General features: G+C 48.6%; 1 protein-coding gene across 2 annotated transcripts in view; it reads right to left on the bottom strand.

The window, feature by feature from the left end:
* The window catches only part of SRPRB (SRP receptor subunit beta), a 269053-nt gene extending 253842 nt beyond the window's left edge, over nucleotides 1–15211 (bottom strand). For both annotated transcript variants that reach the window (XM_030216497.1, XM_030216498.1), the window contains exon 1: nucleotides 14921–15211. In XM_030216497.1, the coding sequence (XP_030072357.1) occupies nucleotides 14921–15077 (157 nt within the window). In that variant the 5' untranslated portion in view covers nucleotides 15078–15211. The remainder of the gene's footprint in view (nucleotides 1–14920) is intronic.
* Between the last annotated feature and the right edge of the window lie 6004 nt (nucleotides 15212–21215).

Genomic DNA, 21215 nt, shown 5'->3' with positions numbered 1-21215 from the left:
GCATTGGCGCTGAGAAGGGCGGAGAGTTCCTCTGCAAGTACCTGCTTGTGCTGGAAGCTGTAAGACTGAGCTCCTGGTGGACAATTTGGAGGTATTGAGGCCAAATTGAGGGTGTATCCTTGCCGGACTATTTGGAGAACCCACTGATCGGAGGTTATGAGAGGCCACCTTTGGTGAAAAGCTTTCAACCTCCCTCCGACTGGCAGGTCGCCCGGCACTGACACTTGGATGTCGGCTATGCTCTGCTGGAGCCAGTCAAAAGCTCGCCCCTTGCTTTTGCTGGGGAGCCGAGGGGCCTTGCTGAGTCGCACGCTGCTGACGAGAGCGAGCGCGCTGGGGCTTAGCCTGGGCCGCAGGCTGTCGAGAAGGAGGATTGTACCTACGCTTGCCAGAAGAGTAGGGAACAGTCTTCCTTCCCCCAAAAAATCTTCTACCTGTAGAGGTAGAGGCTGAAGGCTGCCGGCGGGAGAACTTGTCGAATGCGGTGTCCCGCTGGTGGAGCTGCTCTACCACCTGCTCGACTTTCTCTCCAAAAATGTTATCCGCACGGCAAGGCGAGTCCGCAATCCGCTGCTGGATTCTATTCTCCAGGTCGGAGGCACGCAGCCATGAGAGCCTGCGCATCACCACACCTTGAGCAGCGGCCCTGGACGCAACATCAAAGGTGTCATACACCCCTCTGGCCAGGAATTTTCTGCACGCCTTCAGCTGCCTGACCACCTCCTGAAAAGGCTTGGCTTGCTCAGGGGGGAGCGCATCAACCAAGCCCGCCAACTGCCGCACATTGTTCCGCATGTGTATGCTCGTGTAGAGCTGGTAAGACTGAATTTTGGCCACGAGCATAGAAGAATGGTAGGCCTTCCTCCCAAAGGAGTCTAAGGTTCTAGAGTCCTTGCCCGGGGGTGCCGAAGCATGCTCCCTAGAACTCTTAGCCTTCTTTAGGGCCAGATCCACAACTCCAGAATCATGAGGCAACTGAGTGCGCATCAGATCAGGGTCCCCATTGATCCGGTACTGGGACTCGATCTTCTTGGGGATGTGGGGATTAGTTAAAGGTTTTGTCCAGTTCGCAAGCAATGTCTTTTTTAGGACATGGTGCAAGGGAACAGTGGACGCTTCCTTAGGTGGAGAAGGATAGTCCAGGAGCTCAAACATTTCAGCCCTGGGCTCGTCCTCCACAACCACCGGGAAGGGGATGGCCGTAGACATCTCCCGGACAAAGGAAGCGAAAGACAGACTCTCAGGAGGAGAAAGCTGCCTTTCAGGAGAGGGAGTGGGATCGGAAGGAAGACCCTCAGACTCCTCGTCAGAGAAATATCTGGGGTCTTCTTCCTCTTCCCACGAGGCCTCACCCTCGGTGTCAGACACAAGTTCACGGACCTGTGTCTGCAACCGTGCCCGACTCGACTCCGTGGAGCCACATCCACGATGGGGGCGTCGAGAGGTAGACTCCCTCGCCCGCATCGGCGAAGCTCCCTCCGCCGACGTAGTCGGGGAGCCTTCCTGGGAGGCGACGGCAGCCGGCACCGCACGCGGTACCGACGCCGGAGACCTCACCTCGGGCGATGGGCCAGCCGGCGCCACGCTCGACGGTACTGGTGGCGCAAGCACCCCCGGTACCGGAGGGGTAGGGCGCAACAGCTCTCCCAGGATCTCCGGGAGAACGGCCCGGAGGCTCTCGTTCAGAGCGGCTGCAGAGAAAGGCATGGAAGTCGATGCAGGCGTCGACGTCAGAACCTGTTCCGGGCGTGGAGGCTGTTCCGGGCTGTCCAGAGTGGAGCGCATCGACACCTCCTGAACAGAGGGTGAGCGGTCCTCTCGGTGCCGATGCCTGCTGGGTGCCGACTCCCTCGGCGACCCAGAGCTCTCGGTACCGACACGGGAAGGGGACCGGTGACGATGCTTCTTCGACTTCTTGGAACGAAGCATGTCACCGGAGCTTCCCGGTACCGACGAGGAGGACGTAGAATCCAGCCGTCTTTTCCTCGGGGCCGAGGCCGAAGGAGGTCGGTCTCGGGGGGGCTGTACTGCAGGAGCCCTCAGGGTAGGGGGAGACCCACCCGAAGGCTCACCGCCACCAGCAGGGGAATGGACAGCCCTCACCTGCACTCCAGACGATGCACCACCGTCCGACGACATCAGCAGACGAGGTCCCGGTACCACCGACGTCGATGCAGCTATCCGATGTCTCGGCGCCGATGCAGAGGGCCGATGCCTCAATGCACTGGCGGCCGAGGATGAAGCTCTGGACGCTGAAGACGTCGATGCACACGATACCCCCGGTGCCGATGCCGACGAAGAGCCCGAGAACAAAACGTTCCACTGGGCCAATCTCGCTACCTGAGTCCGCCTTTGCAAAAGGGAACACAGACTACAGGCCTGAGGGCGGTGCTCGGCCCCCAGACACTGAAGACACGACGCGTGCCTGTCAGTGAGCGAGATTACCCGGGCGCACTGGGTGCACTTCTTGAAGCCGCTGGAAGGCTTCGATGTCATGGGCGGAAAAATCACGCCGGCGAAATCAAAATCCGAAATGGCGAAAGTGAGCACCAAAAACTTTGAGGGAGAAAAATCTCGACCGAGGCCGAAAGAGGCCTACCCCGACGACGAAAGAAAACTTACCGGGGCAAAGTCTGAAAGTACGGGAAGGGGCAAAACGAAACCCGAGGGGGCTTCCGGAGCACTTCCCGAACAAATTTTTAAAGATTTTCCGAAGAAAAAAAACACGTCGAAGAAAAAAGGACGCGCGAGGTCGACTTTCCGGGGCTCGACACGGCGAAACACAACCGTACCGAGTGCGGACAAAAGAAGATTGGCCGGCTCAAGCCGGTTTCGGGCGGGAAGACGGCCGCGCATGCGCGGTGCGCACAGGCGCGCGAGGGCTAGCAAAGGACTTTGCTAGTGAAGATTCCGATTGGAGGGGCTGCCGTGGACGTCACCCATCAGTGAGAACAAGCAGCCTGCTTGTCCTCGGAGAATGGAAGTTATATAAAACCCAACCTTAAATGGCTGCATGTGTGTGGATGTGTCAAGTGACGCTTAGATGGCGACTCTGGCTGTGATGAACTAGGGCTGATACCGGGCAGACTTGTATGGTCTGTGTCTCATACATGGCAATCTGGTTTAGGATGGGCTGGAAAGGGCTTAGACAGCAACTTCAGTAGCTGGAACATGAGGGCAGTGCTGGATAGACTTTTATGGTCTGTGTCCCACAAATGAGAAGACGAATAGACTGGAGTGGGCTTCAACGGCAACTCCAGTAGTTGGAACATTAGGATAGGGGGCCAGATAGACTTCTGTGGTCTTTGTTCCAGAAACACGAAAGAAAGACCATAATCAAGTATATAATATCACACTTGTTGATTTACTGATGAATTGATCATGAGTGTGACTATTGGCAGAGTGGATGGACCGTTCAGGTCTATTTGCTGTCACTTACTATGTTACTATTAATCCTCTTTGCTACCAGGCTGGTGCACAGACCTCAGCTCTGACACAGGCACGAGAATCAGATGTCACCTGACCTACTAGCACGTGCATGTGGCGACCTCTCAGCACACAGTGCAAATGAATCGGAGACAAGTCTTACATGTGCACACCAGAGTGTTCCAACTTCCGTTCCTTCCTTGCCTACAGTGCTGTGGCTCAAATCCAGAGAGAGACTGAGGGAGCTGACCGGAATTTTCTTTTATGTACCATTAAGTTCTTACGGGGATGGGTGGGGATGGGTTAAATTCTTGCTGGGACGGGTAAGATTCCAGCGGGGACGGGTGGGGATGGGTAAGATTTCTGTCCCCGTGCAACTCTCTAGTCCAAACATCACTTCCTCTCTAACCTGCAATCTATAATAGTTTGCTAAGGAATGTATTATGGACCACATGGCTGCTCTGCAAATGTCCTGCAATGAATCAATATATGCCCAAATCAAAGCCAGAGCCTTAGAACGCACTCACAAAACTTCTAGAATTACATGATCAAAAACAACAGCTTCCTTGATACTAAGGACCTGAGAAGCCCAAGGGGCCCTGTATTCACTTGTGTGACTCAAAAGCAACTTCAGTCAGTCAATATGTATTTCTGCATTTCTTTGTGCTTGAGGAGGACACTGCTGTAGCCTTGGTATGTGGAAAAAAGGTAAATTGAGACACAATGTTGTCTTGTTTATTCCTAGCTATGGCCTAGTTTTATCCAACTAAGGATTTGGTACCTGTAGATGGACATTACTTCATAAAACTTCTAATTCAAAACATGACATTCCAGGAGGAGGTTTGTCATGAGGACATCAGAAACACGGTTCCCTTGGTGATCCATGTGAAAAGAGCTTACTTGGACTGGCTGTACTGGTGTGATGGATTTACATGCCACCAATTGCACAGATTGTTTACTGAAAGATAATAGTGGGCTTTTCAGAGGTGGAACACATACATGCTTCCTCTCTCCCACTCTCTCTCTCCACATAAACTTTCTAAAGAAAAGTAATCTTGCTTTTACCCTTGTTCACGCACCTCTTTTAGTTCACCACCTCTGGGTGGTTAGAATTAAAAGAACATCATTGCCTCAGAAGAGGCCACAGCTGCACAAGACTGTAAGGCATTTATATTTCTTCTTCTACTTGGGGCAGATAAGTGATTTATTTCTTCTAAGTGTGAGCTCAGCCAATTGGTATTCTATGTAACTGATAGAGGAGAAGTGTTATTCTGGTTTTACCTTAGTATTTATTTAGGACATAATATTAGTAATAGGATTTGTAATTGTGCTATTTTAGGAATTGTATTGTATTGTAACATTTATAACCCGCGCTTTCCCACCTGTAGCAGGCTCAATGCGGCTTACATAATAAAACAAATTTATAAGATAGCACAAAATGGATAAAACATTTGAATAAAATATATAAAGAGGTGGACTAAGAAGGGATAAGGGAGGAAGGTGGTAGAGGTAGAGAATGGAAGAGGGTGTAAGTTGGGTAATGTTTTGTGAAAAAGAAAGAAAGCGAAAGCTACATACCTGTAGAAGGCATTCTCCGAGGACAGCAGGCTGATTGTGCTCACGAATGGGTGACGTCCACGGCAGCCCCTCCGATCGGAGATCTTCACTAGCAACAGCGTTCGCTAGCCCTCACGTGCGCATGCGCAACCGTCTTCCCGCCCGAATGCGCTCATGTTCGTCAGTCCAGTACATAGCAAAGACATACACAAGGGAAGACACAACTCCAAAGGGGAGGCGGGCGGGTTGGTGAGAACAATCAGCCTGCTGTCCTCGAAGAATACCTTCTACAGGTATGCAGCTTTCGCTTTCTCCGAGGACAAGCAGGCTGCTTGTTCTCACGAATGGGGTATCCCTAGCCCCCAGGCTCACTCAAAACAACAAACATTGGTCAACTGGGCCTCGCAACAGCGAGGACATAACTGAGATTGACCTAACTTATACAACTAACTGAGAGTGCAGCCTGGAACAGAATAAAAATGGGCCTAGGGGGGTGGAGTTGGATTCTAAACCCCAAACAGATTCTGCAGCACCGACTGCCTGAACTGACTATCGCGTCGGGTATCCTGCTGAAAGCAGTAATGTGATGTGAATGTGTGGACATATGACCACGTCGCAGCCTTGCAAATCTCTTCGATAGTGGCTGACTTCAAGTGGGCCACTGACGCCGCCATGGCTCTAACACTATGAGCCGTGACATGACCCTCAAGAGTCAGCCCAGACTGGGCGTAAGCGAAGGAGATGCAATCTGCTAGCCAATTAGAGATGGTGCGTTTCCCCGACAGCCACTCCCCTTCTGTTGGGATCAAAAGAAACAAACATTTGGGCGGACTGTCTGTGCGGCTGTGTCCGCTCCAGATAGAAGGCCAATGCTCGTTTGCAGACCAATGTGTGCAGCTGGCGTTCAGCAGGGCGGGTATGAGGACGGGGAAAGAATGTTGGCAAGACAATTGACTGGTTCAGATGGAACTCCGACACCACCTTCGACAAGCACCTAGGGTGAGTACGGAGGACTACTCTGTTATGATGAAATTTGGAATAAGGAGCATGAGCTACCAAGGCTTGAAGCTCACTGACTCTGCGAGCTGAAGTAACTGCCACCAAGAAAATGACCTTCCAGGTCAAGTACTTCAGATGGTATGAATTCAGTGGCTCAAAAGGAGGTTTCATCAGCTGGGTGAGAATGACACTGAGATCCCATGACACTGTAGGAGGTTTGGTGGGAGGCTTTGTCAAAAGCAAACCTCTCATGAAGCGAACAACTAAAGGCTGTCCCGAGATCGGCTTACCTTCCACACGGTAATGGTATGCTCTAATCGCACTAAGATGAACCCTTACAGAGTTGGTCTTAAGACCAGACTCGGACAAGTGCAGAAGGTATTCAAGCAGGGTATGTATGGACAAGAGCGAGGATCTAGGGCCTTGCTGTCACACCATACGGCAAACCTCCACCATAGAAAGAAGTAACTCTTTTTAGTGGAATCTTTCCTGGAAGCAAGCAAGACACGGGAGACACCCTCGGAGAGACCCAAGGAGGCAAAATCTACGCTCTCAACATCCAGGCCGTGAGAGCCAGAGACCGGAGGTTGGGATGCAGAAGCGCCCCCTCATTCTGAGTAATGAGGGTCAGAAAACACTCTAATCTCCACGGTTCTTTGGAGGACAACTCCAGAAGAAGAGGGAACCAGATCTGACGCGCCCAGAAAGGAGCGATCAGAATCATCGTGCCTCAGTCTTGCCTGAGTTTCAGCAAAGTCTTCCCCACCAAAGGTATGTGAGGATAAGCATACAGGCGGCCTTCCCCCCAATCCAGGAGAAAGGCATCCGATGCTAGTCTGCCGTAGGCCTGAAGTCTGGAACAGAACTGCGGGACCTTGTGGTTGGCTCGGGTAGCAAAGAGATCCACCAAGGGGGTGCCCCACGCTTGGAAGATCTCGTGGACCACTTTGGAATTGAGCGAGGTTGCATGATCCTGCTCAACCTGTCGGCCAGACTGTTGTTTACACCTGCCAGATATGTTGCCTGAAGACACATGCCGTATTGGCGAGCCCATAGCCACATTCTGACGGCCTCCTGACACAGAGGGCGAGATCCGGTGTCCCCCTGCTTGTTGATGTAATATATGGCAAACTGGTTGTCTGTCTGAATTTGAATAATTTGATTGGACAGCCGATCCCTGAAAGCCCTTAGAGCGTTCCAGACTGCTCGTAACTCCAGGAGATTGATCTGTAGATCTTGTTCCTGGAGGGACCAACTTCCTTGAGTGTGAAGTCCATCGGCATGAGCTCCCCATCCCAGGAGGGTTGCAACCGTCATCAGCACTTTTTGCGGCTGAGGAATTTGGAAGGGACGTCCCAGAGTCAAATTGGACCGAATTGTCCACCATTGCAGGGATTGAAGAAAACTGGTGGGCAGCTGGACTACATCCTCTAGATCCCCAGCAGCTTGGTACCACTGGGAAGTCAAATTGGACCGAATTGTCCACCATTGCAGGGATTGAAGAAAACTGGTGGGCAGCTGGACTACATCCTCTAGATCCCCAGCAGCTTGGTACCACTGGGAAGCTAGGGTCCATTGAGCTGATCTCATGTGAAGACGGGCCATGGGAGTCACATGAACGGTGGAGGCCATGTGGCCAAGCAATCTCAACATCTGCCGAGCTGTGATCTGCTGAGACGCCCGCACCCAGGAAAAGAGGGACAGAAGATTGTCGGCTCTCGGTTCCGGAAGGTAGGCACGAGCTGTCTGAGAATCCAGCAGAGCTCCTATGAATTTGAGTTTTTGAACTGGAAGAAGGTGGGACTTTGGATAATTTATCACAAACCCTAGTAGCTGCAGGAGTCGAACAGTCATCTGCATGGACTGTAGAGCTCCTGCCTCCGAGGTGTTCTTCACCAGCCAATCGTCGAGATAAGGGAACACGTGCACTCCCAGTCTGCGTAGAGACGCCGCCACTACCGCCAGGCATTTTGTGAACACCCTGGGCGCGGAGGCGAGACCAAAGGGTAGCACACAATACTGAAAGTGCCGTGTTCCCAAACGGAATTGAAGATACTGTCTGTGAGCTGGCAGTATCGGGATATGAGTGTAAGCATCCTTGAAGTCCAAAGAGCATAGCCAATCGTTTTCCTGAATCATGGGAAGAAGGGTGCCCAGGGAAAGCATCCTGAACTTTTCTCGGACCAGATATTTGTTCAGGGCCCTTAGGTCTAGGATGGGACGTATCCCCCCTGTTTTCTTTTCCACAAGGAAGTACCTGGAATAGAATCCCAGCCCCTCTTGCCCCGGTGGCACAGGCTCGACCGCATTGGCGCTGAGAAGGGCGGAGAGTTCCTCTGCAAGTACCTGCTTGTGCTGGAAGCTGAAGGACTGAGCTCCCGGTGGGCAATTTGGAGGCTTTGTGACCAAATTGAGGGAGTATCCTAGCCGGACTATTTGAAGAACCCACTGGTCGGAGGTTATGAGAGGCCACCTTTGGTGAAAACATTTTAACCTCCCCCCGACCGGTAGATCGTCCAGCACGGACACTTTGATTGCGGCTATGCTCTGCTGGAGCCAGTCAAAAGCCCGTCCCTTGCTTTTGCTGGGGAGCTGCAGGGGCGCACGCTGTTGACGAGAACGAGCGCGCTGGGGTTTGGCCTGGGCAGCAGGCTGGCGAGGAGGATTGCACCTACGCTTATTAGAAGAATAGGTAACAGTCCGCCTCCCCCCATAAAAACGTCTACCAGTTGAGGTAGATGCTGAAGGCGTCCGGCGGGAGAATTTGTCGAAAGCGGTGTTCCCGCTGGTGGAGCTGTTCTACCACCTGTTCGACCTTTTCTCCAAAAATATTATCCCCCCGGCAAGGAGAGTCCGCTATCCGCTGCTGGAGCCTATTCTCCAGGTCTGAGGCATGCAGCCATGAGAGTCTGCGCATCACCACACCTTGAGCAGCGGCCCTGGACACGACATCAAAAGTATCGTAAACACCCCTGGCCAGGAATTTACGACACGCCTTCAGCTGCCTGACCACCTGCTGAAAAGGCTTGGCTTGCTCAGAGGAGAGTTTGTCCACCAAGTCCGCCAACTGCCGCACATTATTCCACATATGAATGCTCGTGTAGAGATGGTAGGACTGAATTTTGGAAATGAGCATAGCAGAATGGTAGGCCTTCCTCCCAAAAGAATCCAAGGTTCTAGAGTCTTTGTCCGGGGGCGCCGAAGCATACTCTCTAGAACTCTTGACCTTCTTAAGGGCCAGATCCACCACACCAGAGTCGTGAGGCAACTGAGTCCGCATCAACTCCGGGTCCCCATGGATCCGATACTGGGATTCGATCTTTTTGGGAATGTGGGGATTAGTTAGCGGCTTCGCCCAGTTCGCCAGCAATGTCTTCTTGAGGACATGATGCATGGGTACTGTAGACGATTCCTTAGGTGGCGAAGGATAGTCCAAAAACTCAAACATTTCAGCCCTTGGCTCATCCTCCGTAACCACAGGGAAGGGAATGGCCGTAGACATTTCCCGGACAAAGGCCGCGAAAAATAGACTCTCGGGAGGAGAAAGCTGTCTTTCAGGAGAGGGAGTGGGATCAGAAGGAAGACCGTCAGACTCCTCATCTGAGAAATATCTGATGTCTTCCTCTGCTTCCCACGAGGCTTCACCATCGGTATCGGACACCAGTTCATGAACCTCTGTCCGAAGCCGTGCCCACCTCGACTCCGTAGGAACATGGCCACAGTGGGAGCGTCGAGAGGAAGACTCCTGCACCGGCGGCGATGGAGCTCCCTCCATCGATGTTGCCGGGGAGTCCGCCTGGGAGGCAGCCGATGCCGGTACCGTACAGGAGACCTCACCACAGACGAGGGCCCAGCCGTCGCCTCAGTCGTCAGTACCGGCGGCGCAAGCACCCCTGGTACCGGAGGAGAAGGGCGCAACAGCTCTTCCAGGATCCCTGGAAGGCTGGCCCTGAGGCTCTCGTTCAAAGTGACTGTCGAGAGAGGCAAGGAGTCCGGTACCGGCGAAGAGCTGCGAATCTGTCCAGGACGAGGAGGCGGTACCAGGCTGTCCACAGGGGAGCGCATCGACACCTCCTGAATGGAGGGTGAGCGGTCCTCCCGGTGTCGACGCTTGGGTGCTGGTGGCACCGGCGACCCAGAGCTCTCAGTACCACGCCTGCAAGGTGACCGATGACGATGCTTCTTTGCCTTCGCACGAAGCACATCACCGGTACCTCCCGGTACCAAAGAGGAGGACGTCAAATCCAAACGCCTCCTGTGGGCCAGGTCCGAAAGAGGTCGATCCCGGGGGGGCTGTACCGCAGGAGCCCTCGAGGCAGGCAGAGACCTACTCGAGGGCTCACCGCCACCAGCAGGGGAATGGACAGCCCTCACCTGCGCTCCGGAAGACGAAGCACCCTCCGACGACATCAATACCACCGATAACCTCGGTATCGAAGACGCTGGATCACCGTCAGAAGAGCTGGGTACCGCAGACGTCGACGCACTGGACGATGACCTCAGTACCGAAGACGTCGAAGCCCCGGACGAGGCCCTGAACAGCAGATTCCACTGGGTCAATCTCGCCGCCTGAGTCCGCTTCTTCAAGAGAACGCGGAGAGTACAGGCTTGGGGGCGATGCCCCGCCCCCAGACACTGAAGGCAAGAAACGTGCCTATCAGTGAGGGAGATAGTCCGGTTGCACTGGGTGCATTTTTTGAAGCTGCTGGTAGGCTTCGAGGACATGGGCGGAAAAATTGCGCCGGCAAAATCAAAATTCGTGATGATGGCTAAAGGCACTAAAAAATTTAGAAAAAACCCGTACGGGCGGCGAAAAAAGCCGCACTCGATCACAAAAGGAAACTTACAGGAAAAAAACTCAACGTAAGGTATTTTTTTAAAATTAAAACTAAGAAACACACGACGTGACAAAGAAAACCGGACACTTCCAAACGGAAGAACGCGGCGAAAAGATGCGAGGGGTCTCCTTGGGGCGCAGACTGACCGAAAAACAGCCATCCTGAGCCGCGGAAAAAAGAAGACTGACGAACACGAGTGCGTTCGGGTGGGAAGACGGTCGCGCATGTGCACGCGAGGGCTAGCAAACGCTGTTGCTAGTGAAGATCTCCGATCGGAGGGGCTGCCGTGGACGTCACCCATTCGTGAGAACAAGCAGCCTGCTTGTCCTCGGAGAATGTATAATAATGGTTCGGAGAAGGATGAATTCAAAAGGAAAAAAAAAACCACATCATGTTCTGCTAAGTAGTCAGATTTAGGTATCGCAGATGGATTTGCTATAATAGCTAATTTACAAGCTATGACAAATAAACTACTATGTTTTTTCCAGATACTTAGGGCCAGATGCACTAAACAATCGTTAGAGACCTTCCCGTACCGATTATTTGTTACATTTGTATCCCACATATTTGCAGGCTCAATGTGGCTTACATAATACCGTGAAGGCATTCGCCAAATCCGGTACGGGATAGGTACAAAATGTTGTATTGGGATAGGGAAGATATGTTGTATTGGGATAGGGAAAATAAGATTCAATCAAGTTGGGCTGAGGTAAAAGAGTTCATTAATGTTCAATACGATCTTTAATAGTGAAGTGTTGCAGGGTTGAGTCATTTAAGTTGGAATCTTTACCTTTGAATATCTGAAAGTTTTCTTAGAAGCTCTTTCACAAACAGGTTCTTATTTTATAAACATCTTATCCCATGAGTTATAATCCTGTAATAGGGTTATTTTAAGTTTATGTACGTTTTAATTGCATTTGGATTTTTATTTTATGTTGTTATCCATTGGTGGGGGGGGGGAGAGAAGACGGACTTGAAACATACATAAGATAAGCAGTTTATGTTTAGAAATTAAGGAGGTTTCTGTGCACACAAAGGCTAAGAAATGTTTTTTTCTTGAGCGGTGTCACAGATTATAAACAGCAGCAATGTAATATATATAGTGAAATGCCTGTGTCTATTGCTATATATTGGTAATAATAGAAATAAAACAGAACAAAAACAAATAAGATGGGATCTTTTCTATTGGACTAACTTAATACAACATAAGTATTGCCATACTGGGCCAGACCGAAGGTCCATCAAGCCCAGCATCCTGTTTCAAACAGTGGCCAATCCAGGTTAAAGAACCTGGCAAGATCCCCCAAAAATAAAATACATTTATGCTGCTTATCCTAGAAATAAGCAGTGTATTTTCCCCAAGTCCATTTTAATAATGGCTTATGGACTTTTCTATTAGGAAGCTAGCCAAACCTTTTTTAAACCAGACTAAGCTTTCATTACATTCTCTGGCAAAGAATTCCAGAGTTTAATTACACGTTGAGTGAAGAAATATTTTCTCTGATTCGTTTTAAATTTACTACTTTGCTTCATTGCGTGCCCCCTAGTCCTAGCATTTATGGAAAGAGTAAACAAGCAACTCACATCTATCCGTTCCACTCCACTCATTATTTTACAGACCTCTAACATATCTCCCCTCAGTAGTCTTTTCTCCAAGCGGAAGAGCCTTAGTCACTTTAGCCTTTCCTCATAGGGAAGTCGTCCTATCCCCTTTGTCATTTTCGTTGCCCTTCTCTGTACCTTTTCTGATTCCACTATATCTTTTTTCAAATGCAGTGACCAGAATTGCACACAATATTCGAGGTGCAGTAGCACCATGGAACAATACAAAGACATTATAACATCCTCATTTTTGTTTTCCATTCCTTTCCTAATAATACCTAACGTTCTATTTGCTTAGCCCGTAGCGAAACGGTAAGGAACGGTCATGCATTAAGGAAAGGGAATGCAAATGAGCTGCTCGTTGTAGCTCACTTGCATTTTTTATTCCATCGTTAAACAGTCGGCCAATCGGTCGGTCAAGCATGCGCAGAGCAGCCAAGCGTTATGCTGGCTGCTCTGTGCATGCCAAATACACCTCCCTGTGCCGCCCAAAGATGTGCTGTGATTGGCTCAGAGACTTCCAGGTCTCTCAGCTGAGTGAAGCACTGCCAAAAAAGACGTTTTTATTATTGCGGGGGGGGGGGGGGGGGGGGGGGGGGGGGGGGGAGGAATATGGCCAAAATGGATGTTCTTTTTGGATGGGCGTCCATTTTGGCTGTCAATAAACATGGATTACATAGAGGGGCATAATTGAACGGCGCCGGCCATCTATTTTGGCGGCGCCACAAAGAGCTGTCCGGAACCGTATTATCGAAAAAGATGACCAGCCATCTTTTGTTTTGATAATATGGTTGGGGCCGGCCAAATGCCATAGATCGCCAGGTTTAGATGGCCGACTTCGTTTTTCAGTGATAATGGAAACTAGAACCGGCCATCTCAAACCCAGTCAAATCCAAGGCATTTGGCCGTGGGAGGGGCCAGCATTCATTGTGCACTAGAACTTCTGGATGTTTAGATCTTGCTGATCAGTTATCCTATGACTTACTTGTTCTGGAGGGCTGTATTTTGTGATACTGTTTTGAGAAATGTTCAATAAAGACTTCATACAAATTAAAAAAGTCCCTGACATGCACTTTCCCTTAATGGCCGTCGTTCTCTTGATGGCCGTCTTTCTGCACTTTCCCTTAATGGCTGTCTTGCTCCCCGAACGGGGAAATCAAAACTGTTTTTGCTCACAGCTTTTTTAGTAGTAACAGTGGGATTTGAACCGGCCACCTCTGCATTACAAGACCAGTGCTGTAACCACTTGGTCACAGCTCCACTTACTTGGATGGCCCTCCCTTTTGATTATGCCCCTCCAGGTCTCTCTCAGCCACTCACAGACAGCTAAACGCGCTGTGATTGGCTAAGAGAGACCTGAAGGGGTATAATCAAAAGGGAGGGACATCCAAGTAAATGGAGCTGTGGCCAAGTAGTAACAGCACTGGTCTCGTAATGCAGATAGTGGCCAGTTCAAATCCCACTGTTACTACTAAAAAAGCTGTGAGCAAAAACAGTTTTGATTTCCCCGTTCGGGGAGAAAGACGGCCATTAAGGGAAAGTGCACGTCAAGGACGGCCATCAAGGGAAAATGCACGGCAGGGACTTTTTTACTTTAAATCTGTTTATTGACGTATTATGTGAAATATACATTCATAGTGTTTCAACAAATAACATTACTAGTACAACAGACAACTATCGATCCTTCTTCAAACGTCAAATCATTTTCATCTTTTATCCCCGAACAACCCACCCCCTACCCTCTCTTCTATATTTTATCCTTTCCCCCCCCCCCTCCCTCCTCTCCAACCATTTCACTGTAACCAAAATATTTACTTTTGTATTGTTAAATGAGCAGTAAAATAAAATGGTGAATTCAACTTATACTCATATTGTGGGGTATTTATTGATATTGTATCTAAATTCCTTCCCTCCCCCCCTCTTGCTTATGGGTAGACCCATTCTTGTACCTTTAGAAATACAGTGTATTACAACAGCCAATATACCTATATACCCAATTACTACATATGTATTGTTTGGCAAAATTCCCAAAAAGTATGAATAGTGAACCAAACACTTTAGGCATTATTTAGTACTACCCTGCTACATTAAGCTCCAACTCCACCCCACCCTGTATTATGATTCAGCAAAGCAACATTTTTATTGGCCACCGAGCAGGAGAAGCACATCCATCCCTTTATTGCCCCTATTACTAACCTACCCCCACCCCTCTCCCTCTTCTCTATTCCACATCTCACCTTCTACTGAAAAAAGTGTGAGTAACATCCCCAAATGAGGGTCACAAACAGGTCTGCTTTCCAGGACATCCATGATTCATTGGATGATACCACAAATGCGTCATCTCACCCCAAAAAATGTAATTCGCCCAACTTTATTACACAGAAAACCAGACTTTGTACATTCCTCACGGATCATAATTGAGAATTCTCGTATTACAAGGAATGAAAATAACGATAACTAAAAATGTTTTACCATCGCACTATCCCCGCAAAACTCACCCAGCGTTACCACCACCACTACGACCACCGCCACCAAAACTGACAGTACTGCCTTATCCTGTTTCTGCAGCATCGCGTCCACGTATGAGTGGAAGTCGTGATAAAATTCGGCGCCAGCGCCGGTACTGCCATCTGCAGTCCCCTCTGAAGAGCTCATCACTATTTGCAGCACCGCAGAAGAAGAGAAGCTACACGACAACCGTCAAAGAATCCAAGCACTCGAAGCACGTAAACACAGGCCTTCGAAAAGAATCCAAGTAGTAGTCGAATCAAGTGCATTCGATCATTCGATGACGTGTCGCTACTGTACCATGCGTAGGGTCGACGGGAAATGTAGTCCAGTTGGCACTCTGGGAGTTATAGTTTAGCTTCTTTTTACAGGTTCCTCAAGTGCCCTGGCAAATGTTTGTAGCCTAGCCCATCCAGTGAAACATAATAGAATGGGGGGAGGGGGGTTCTGTCATACTTTGTTTGTCAGGATTTTTATAAAATTATTTCTTGTACTGTCTAGTATAGCAGTAATGTAAGTTTGTTTGTTACATTTGTACCCCATGCTTTCCCACTCATGGCAGGCTCAATGCAGCGTTAAGTGACTTGCTCAGAGTCACAAGGAGCTGCCTGTGCCTGAAGTGGGAATTGAACTCAGTTCCTCAGGACCAAGGTCCACCACCCTAACCACTAGGCCACCAATAGCTTAATACCCTTTTTAATTAGCTTTCAGAGGCCAACACCTCCTACCTCAGGTCAGTGTACTGCTGTTATGGTATCCTCTTCTGACCTGAGGCAGGAAGTGTTGGTCTCTGAAAGCTAATAAAAAATGTTTTAAAATCAGTGAAGGTATCAGTATCACCGTATTTTCTATTTTGAGTTTTATTTGCATTTATTAAACTTTATTAACACAGCTACATTACTTTATCCTAAATTAAAAATAAAATTATTTTCTTTACCTTTGTTGCCTGGCCATTTACTTTTTCTAATTGTGTTGCTCCCAGTCTCTTGATTCTGCTTTCCTTCGTCTTCTCTTAACTCTCTTGCCAGGGTTTCCTATCCACTTGTCATTTTTCTCTCCTTTTTCTTTGTTTTCTTCACTATTTTTCTGCCCCTCTCTCTCTCTCTCTCTCTCTCTCTCTGTCTAGATTTAATTCATTCTTACTATCCATTCTTTACTTTCCTTCTTTTTACGTCATCCACCTATGGCTTTTCATCTTTTCCTCACCCTTGTTCTCCCCATGCCCCTTCCTCTTATTCTCCAGTCTTTCACTACTCTGTCCTCTCACCCTTTCCATCCAGCAGCTCCCCTCTTTCTCTCCCCATCCTTCCAGTGTCTCCCCTCTTTCTTTCTGCACCTTCCATCCAGTGTCTCCTCTCTTTTTCTCCCTACCCTTCCATCCAGCATCTTCCCTCTTTCTCTCCCCATCCTTCCACCCATCCACCTTCTCTCCTGATCCTGCCATCTAGTGTGTCTCTCTCTCTCACCCTCATTCTATCAAGTGTCTATCTCTCTACCCTTTTCTGTTCAGTGACCCCTCTCTCTCTCTCTCTCTCTCCACATCCTTCCAGTCTCTCCCCTTTCTCTCTGCATCCTTTCATCCATCTTCCCTCTTTCTCTCCCTATCCTTCTGTCCAGCGTCTTCCCTCTTTCTCTCCCCATCCTTCCATCCGTTTTCCCTCTTTTTCTCCCCATCCTTCCATCCGTCTACCCCCTCTCCCGAACCTTCCATCCGTCTACCCCCTCTCCTGATCCTTCCATCCAGTGTCTCTGTCACGATTGTGACTGTTTCTTGGTTTGTGCTCCTCTCACCATAGGCGTAGACTGGGGGGGCGAGGGGGGGCAATGCCCCCCCAAACGACGATGAGGCGCCGCCACGCCATTAGTTAAAAAAAAAAAAACACATGCACGCACGCGCTCCTCTCCATCCGCTTGGCTTTCCTGCTCTCTCTGTCTGCGTCCCGCCTTCCTCTGACGTCAGAGGAAGGCGGGACGCAGACAGAGAGGGCAGGGAAGCCAAGAGGAGTAGCGGACGGAGAGGAGCGTGTCCGTCTACCCGTCTCTCTTCCTCCCTCCCTCCCTCCGCCGCAGGCAGCAGTCTTTTCCAGCGTTCCTGGCAGCGGTAGCGATGTACACGCTGCCTTTGGCTCTGCCCCGAAGCCTTCTCTTCAAGTTCCTGTTCCCGCATAGGTGGGAACAGGAACTTGAAGAGAAGGCTTCCGGGGCAGACCGAAGGCAGCGTGTACATCGCTACCGCTGCCAGGAACGCTGAAAAAGCTGAAGACTGTTGCCTGCGGCGGAGGGAGGGAGGAAGAGAGGGGGTAAACGGAGTCACCATCTTGGACCTCGCGGGGGGGGCAGAGGGAAGATGGATGGGACTGGGAGGGGTGGGGAGCAGAGGGAAGGAGCAGGAGATGAATGGGACTGGGAGGGGTGGGAAGCAGAGGGAAGGAGCAGGAGATGAATGGGACTGGGAGGGGTGGGAAGCAGAGGGAAGGAGCAGGAGATGAATGGGACTGGGAGGGTGGGAAGCAGAGGGAAGGAGCAGGAGATGGATGGGACTGGGAGAGGAGGGGAGCAGAGGGAAGGAGCAGGAGATGAATGGGACTGGGAGGGGTGGGAAGCAGAGGGAAGGAGCAGGAGATGAATGGGACTGGGAGGGGTGGGAAGCAGAGGGAAGGAGCAGGAGATGAATGGGACTGGGAGGGGTGGGAAGCAGAGGGAAGGAGCAGGAGATGGATGGGACTGGGAGGGGTGGGAAGCAGAGGGAAGGAGCAGGAGATGGATGGGACTGGGTGGGGTGGGAAGCAGAGGGAAGGAGCAAGAGATGGATGAGACTGGGAGGGGTGGGAAGCAGAGGGAAGGAGCAGGAGATGAATGGGACTGGGAGGGGTGGGAAGCAGAGGGAAGGAGCAGGAGATGGATGGGACTGGGAGAGGAGGGGAGCAGAGGGAAGGAGCAGGAGATGAATGGGACTGGGAGGGGTGGGAAGCAGAGGGAAGGAGCAGGAGATGAATGGGACTGGGAGGGGTGGGAAGCAGAGGGAAGGAGCAGGAGATGAATGGGACTGGGAGGGGTGGGAAGCAGAGGGAAGGAGCAGGAGATGGATGGGACTGGGAGGGGTGGGAAGCAGAGGGAAGGAGCAGGAGATGGATGGGACTGGGTGGGGTGGGAAGCAGAGGGAAGGAGCAAGAAATGGATGGGACTGCGAGGGGTGGGGAGCAGAGGGAAGCCTACTGGAAAGAAGACACTGAATAAAACAGAAGACACTGGGACCAAAGCGAATAGAAAAACTAAATGATCAGACAACAAAGGTAGATAAAAGTATTTTATTCATAATTTATTAATTGAAATGTGTCAGCTTTTTGAAATGTGCATCTGTGATATTTTGCCTGTAAATTCAATTCCTTCCTCCACATTATGCAAATGATATGCTAATATGCTCCGCCCATTCTTTGCCCCCCCAAATGAAACAGTCAAACTACGCCTATGCTCTCACCGTCTGGTGGCCAGAACCGGTGGCTGCCATAGACTTTCCAGACTCTCTTTTCAGGCCGGTCCTGATATTTTAGCCCTCCAGACTTGGTTTGAAGTTTGGCATCTAGCCTCACCCATAGCTGCCTCGTGATTCCTGCAGCTGAGCTTCATCTGCTGATGGTCTTATTAACCACCTGGAAACTTTCTGAGTTTGCCTTTGCATCGCCCAAAGTCTCTAGGTATGTTGGTGTGCTCTGTTGCACTTCTGCCTAGTCTGTTTATTGTCTGTAATCCTTGCCTGGTTCTAGTCTAGTCTTTGTGTAGTTTAGCTTGTACTTTATTGTTTTGTTGATGCATCTGGGCCATTGTGCGCATGCATTTCCTACACTGCTAGTGGGGATTTCACAAGATTACCGATACTTTCATGCATCCGACTTTTGAAAACCACGCCGAACATTTGCGCGTTTGTGTTTACGTTTCTAGGTGAACATCTGGAAAATGGCACATTGCCAGGTGCGACCACATGTCCCACAACTGAGGACAGAGAAGGTGGTGAGTAATGTGATGTGTTGTGGACTTTTCCTTTAGGAAGCCGTCCAAACCTTTTTTAAACTCCGCTTGCACCTTTTCTAATCTCACTATCTTTTTTGAGATGCTACAACCTGAACTGAACCCAATATTCGAAGTCCGGTCACACCATAGGCTCAGCAACCGTTTGTTAACCCGCTGGTCTCTTTTTTTTGTTGGGTAGGTGTCTATTCGGTTGCGGGCACTTCGACATGGTCAGCAGAGCCTGCAACACCGTGTGCCACACAAGATGAGGAAGAAGAAGCACGTGAGTACAGAGGTGTCATTGTGTGCGACACAAAGTTACAATAGGACATTGGCGTTGTTTGTGTGTATGTTTGTGTTCGTGTGTTTCCTTTCTGTTTGTTAGGTGTACGGTTGATGACTTTTTAGATATTTTGTTACGTCAGTCCGTATTTTAAATAGCGCTTTTCACCATAGTAGACTTGAAAGTCTATGGTGGATTTGGATCGTATAAGCGGTAAGGTTTTAGCTCATACGAAAGTGAATATACTCGTGTGCCTGTTTATTAATCTCATTTTACACTGCTTTTAAATAATCTTTATTTTATTCAATTTGATCTGCAGGTTCTTGTGTTATATTTCACTCTTCAAATGGTTTTTAAGTACGTCCAGATGGTTGGACATCCTTGTAAAACTATAAAACTATACACTTTTGTGTTTTAGCATTTACTTACAGTACATTACATCTAAATACTTGTGATAGACATATATTATATCATATTATTATACTGACACATTTTTGTTCAGTACCGTTTCATCTCTCTAGCGATAAGGTTGAAGCATTATCCTTTTAAGTAAACAGAACTTTTCGTGCCTACAGTGCATATGCTATGGCTCTTTCATGTACCATGTTTAACTTTTACACTGCATCTCTCACTATTTGCAAATTTTTATAACATGATTATCATCCAATTTACATATATTTATATTGTTTTATTTTTTATTTTTTTATTTTCATTTTCGATTTTTATTCATTTTTATTCTTTCACAGCTTTATTTTCTTGGTATTGTCCAGATCGTTTTGCATACTAAGTACTTTTGGAAGGATTATCCATATCTGCCGAATTTGAAGGTATGATATATATTTTTGATGAAACCAACACAATATTATTGTATCCTTTGCTACCTCTTATCACCTAAGTCTGCCCTCACTGTTACGTATCCATTTGCATTTCAAAAAATCTTTAGTGTTCATTTTTGCAATTATAGATTTTGCCTTGAATCATTAGCACATACATTATTAACATATTTTTTAAGATGGATCTATATCCCACAATTTGCATATATAAATTGTAATTTTTATTTTTAATTATCATACAACGTGTTTATAAGCTTATAATCATAATATCATTATTTACATAAGCCTTCTTGCCTTTATCATGACATTTGTTTTGATTGGTGTCTTGACTATTTTAAATGTAATTTTTCATGGTACATATATATGCTTTTATATTTGCATAGACGGCTTGCGATAATATGTAATTGTTATTATGTTTCTATTGTTTTTTCCATGTTACTTTTTTATATCACACATAGCACTATGTATGAAACATGTGTTTATATGTTTTTATTATGCATATGTTTTGTTATATACATATTATATATTTTTGTTTTAGACCCCTGAAGAAGGCCTTTTTCGGCCGAAACACGGGCCGTGTTGGGTCCCAATAAATCATTTTGGCTTTTAACATCCGTGACTTCAGTCTGGTCCTTCTGGATATCTTCCGCTTGACTTGTTGGCTTCTTCTGTTTATACATGTTTTTCAGTTCGTCTGTGGTACACTGTGCGTTCTCCTCACTATCCCTCCACATACTGAAACCTACCTTGTATTTTTTTCCTACAGGCTGGACGACAAGCCTCCCACACCCTGTCCCTTCATGGTCTCCCAGCCATGCTGTCCCTTCCTGGACTCCCAGCCCTGCTTTTCCAAGTAGTAATCTCAGATGCTTTTTGGTTTTATACCTCTTTTTCATATTCTCAGGGGCTCAGTTTGCGTGCTCCTCACTATCCCTCCACATGTTGAGACCTCGAATGTTTTTTTCTTATAGACTGTACAAGGCAACCCCCCCTCTTTCCCATCCTGGTCTACCGCGCCTGCTTTTCCGAGAAAGTAAGTGCACCTGTCTTGATAGTTTATATTCTTTAATGCACAGTTCTGTCAATTTAAAACTTTCCTTTTTGGGTGCCAATTTTGGAAGCTTTGTATATTCTTATTTGTTTCACAGTGTATTTGTTCTG

Source organism: Microcaecilia unicolor, chromosome 10, assembly GCF_901765095.1.
Source record: "Microcaecilia unicolor chromosome 10, aMicUni1.1, whole genome shotgun sequence".
Lineage (NCBI taxonomy): Eukaryota > Metazoa > Chordata > Amphibia > Gymnophiona > Siphonopidae > Microcaecilia > Microcaecilia unicolor.
This window is presented reverse-complemented; position numbering and strand designations above follow the sequence as displayed.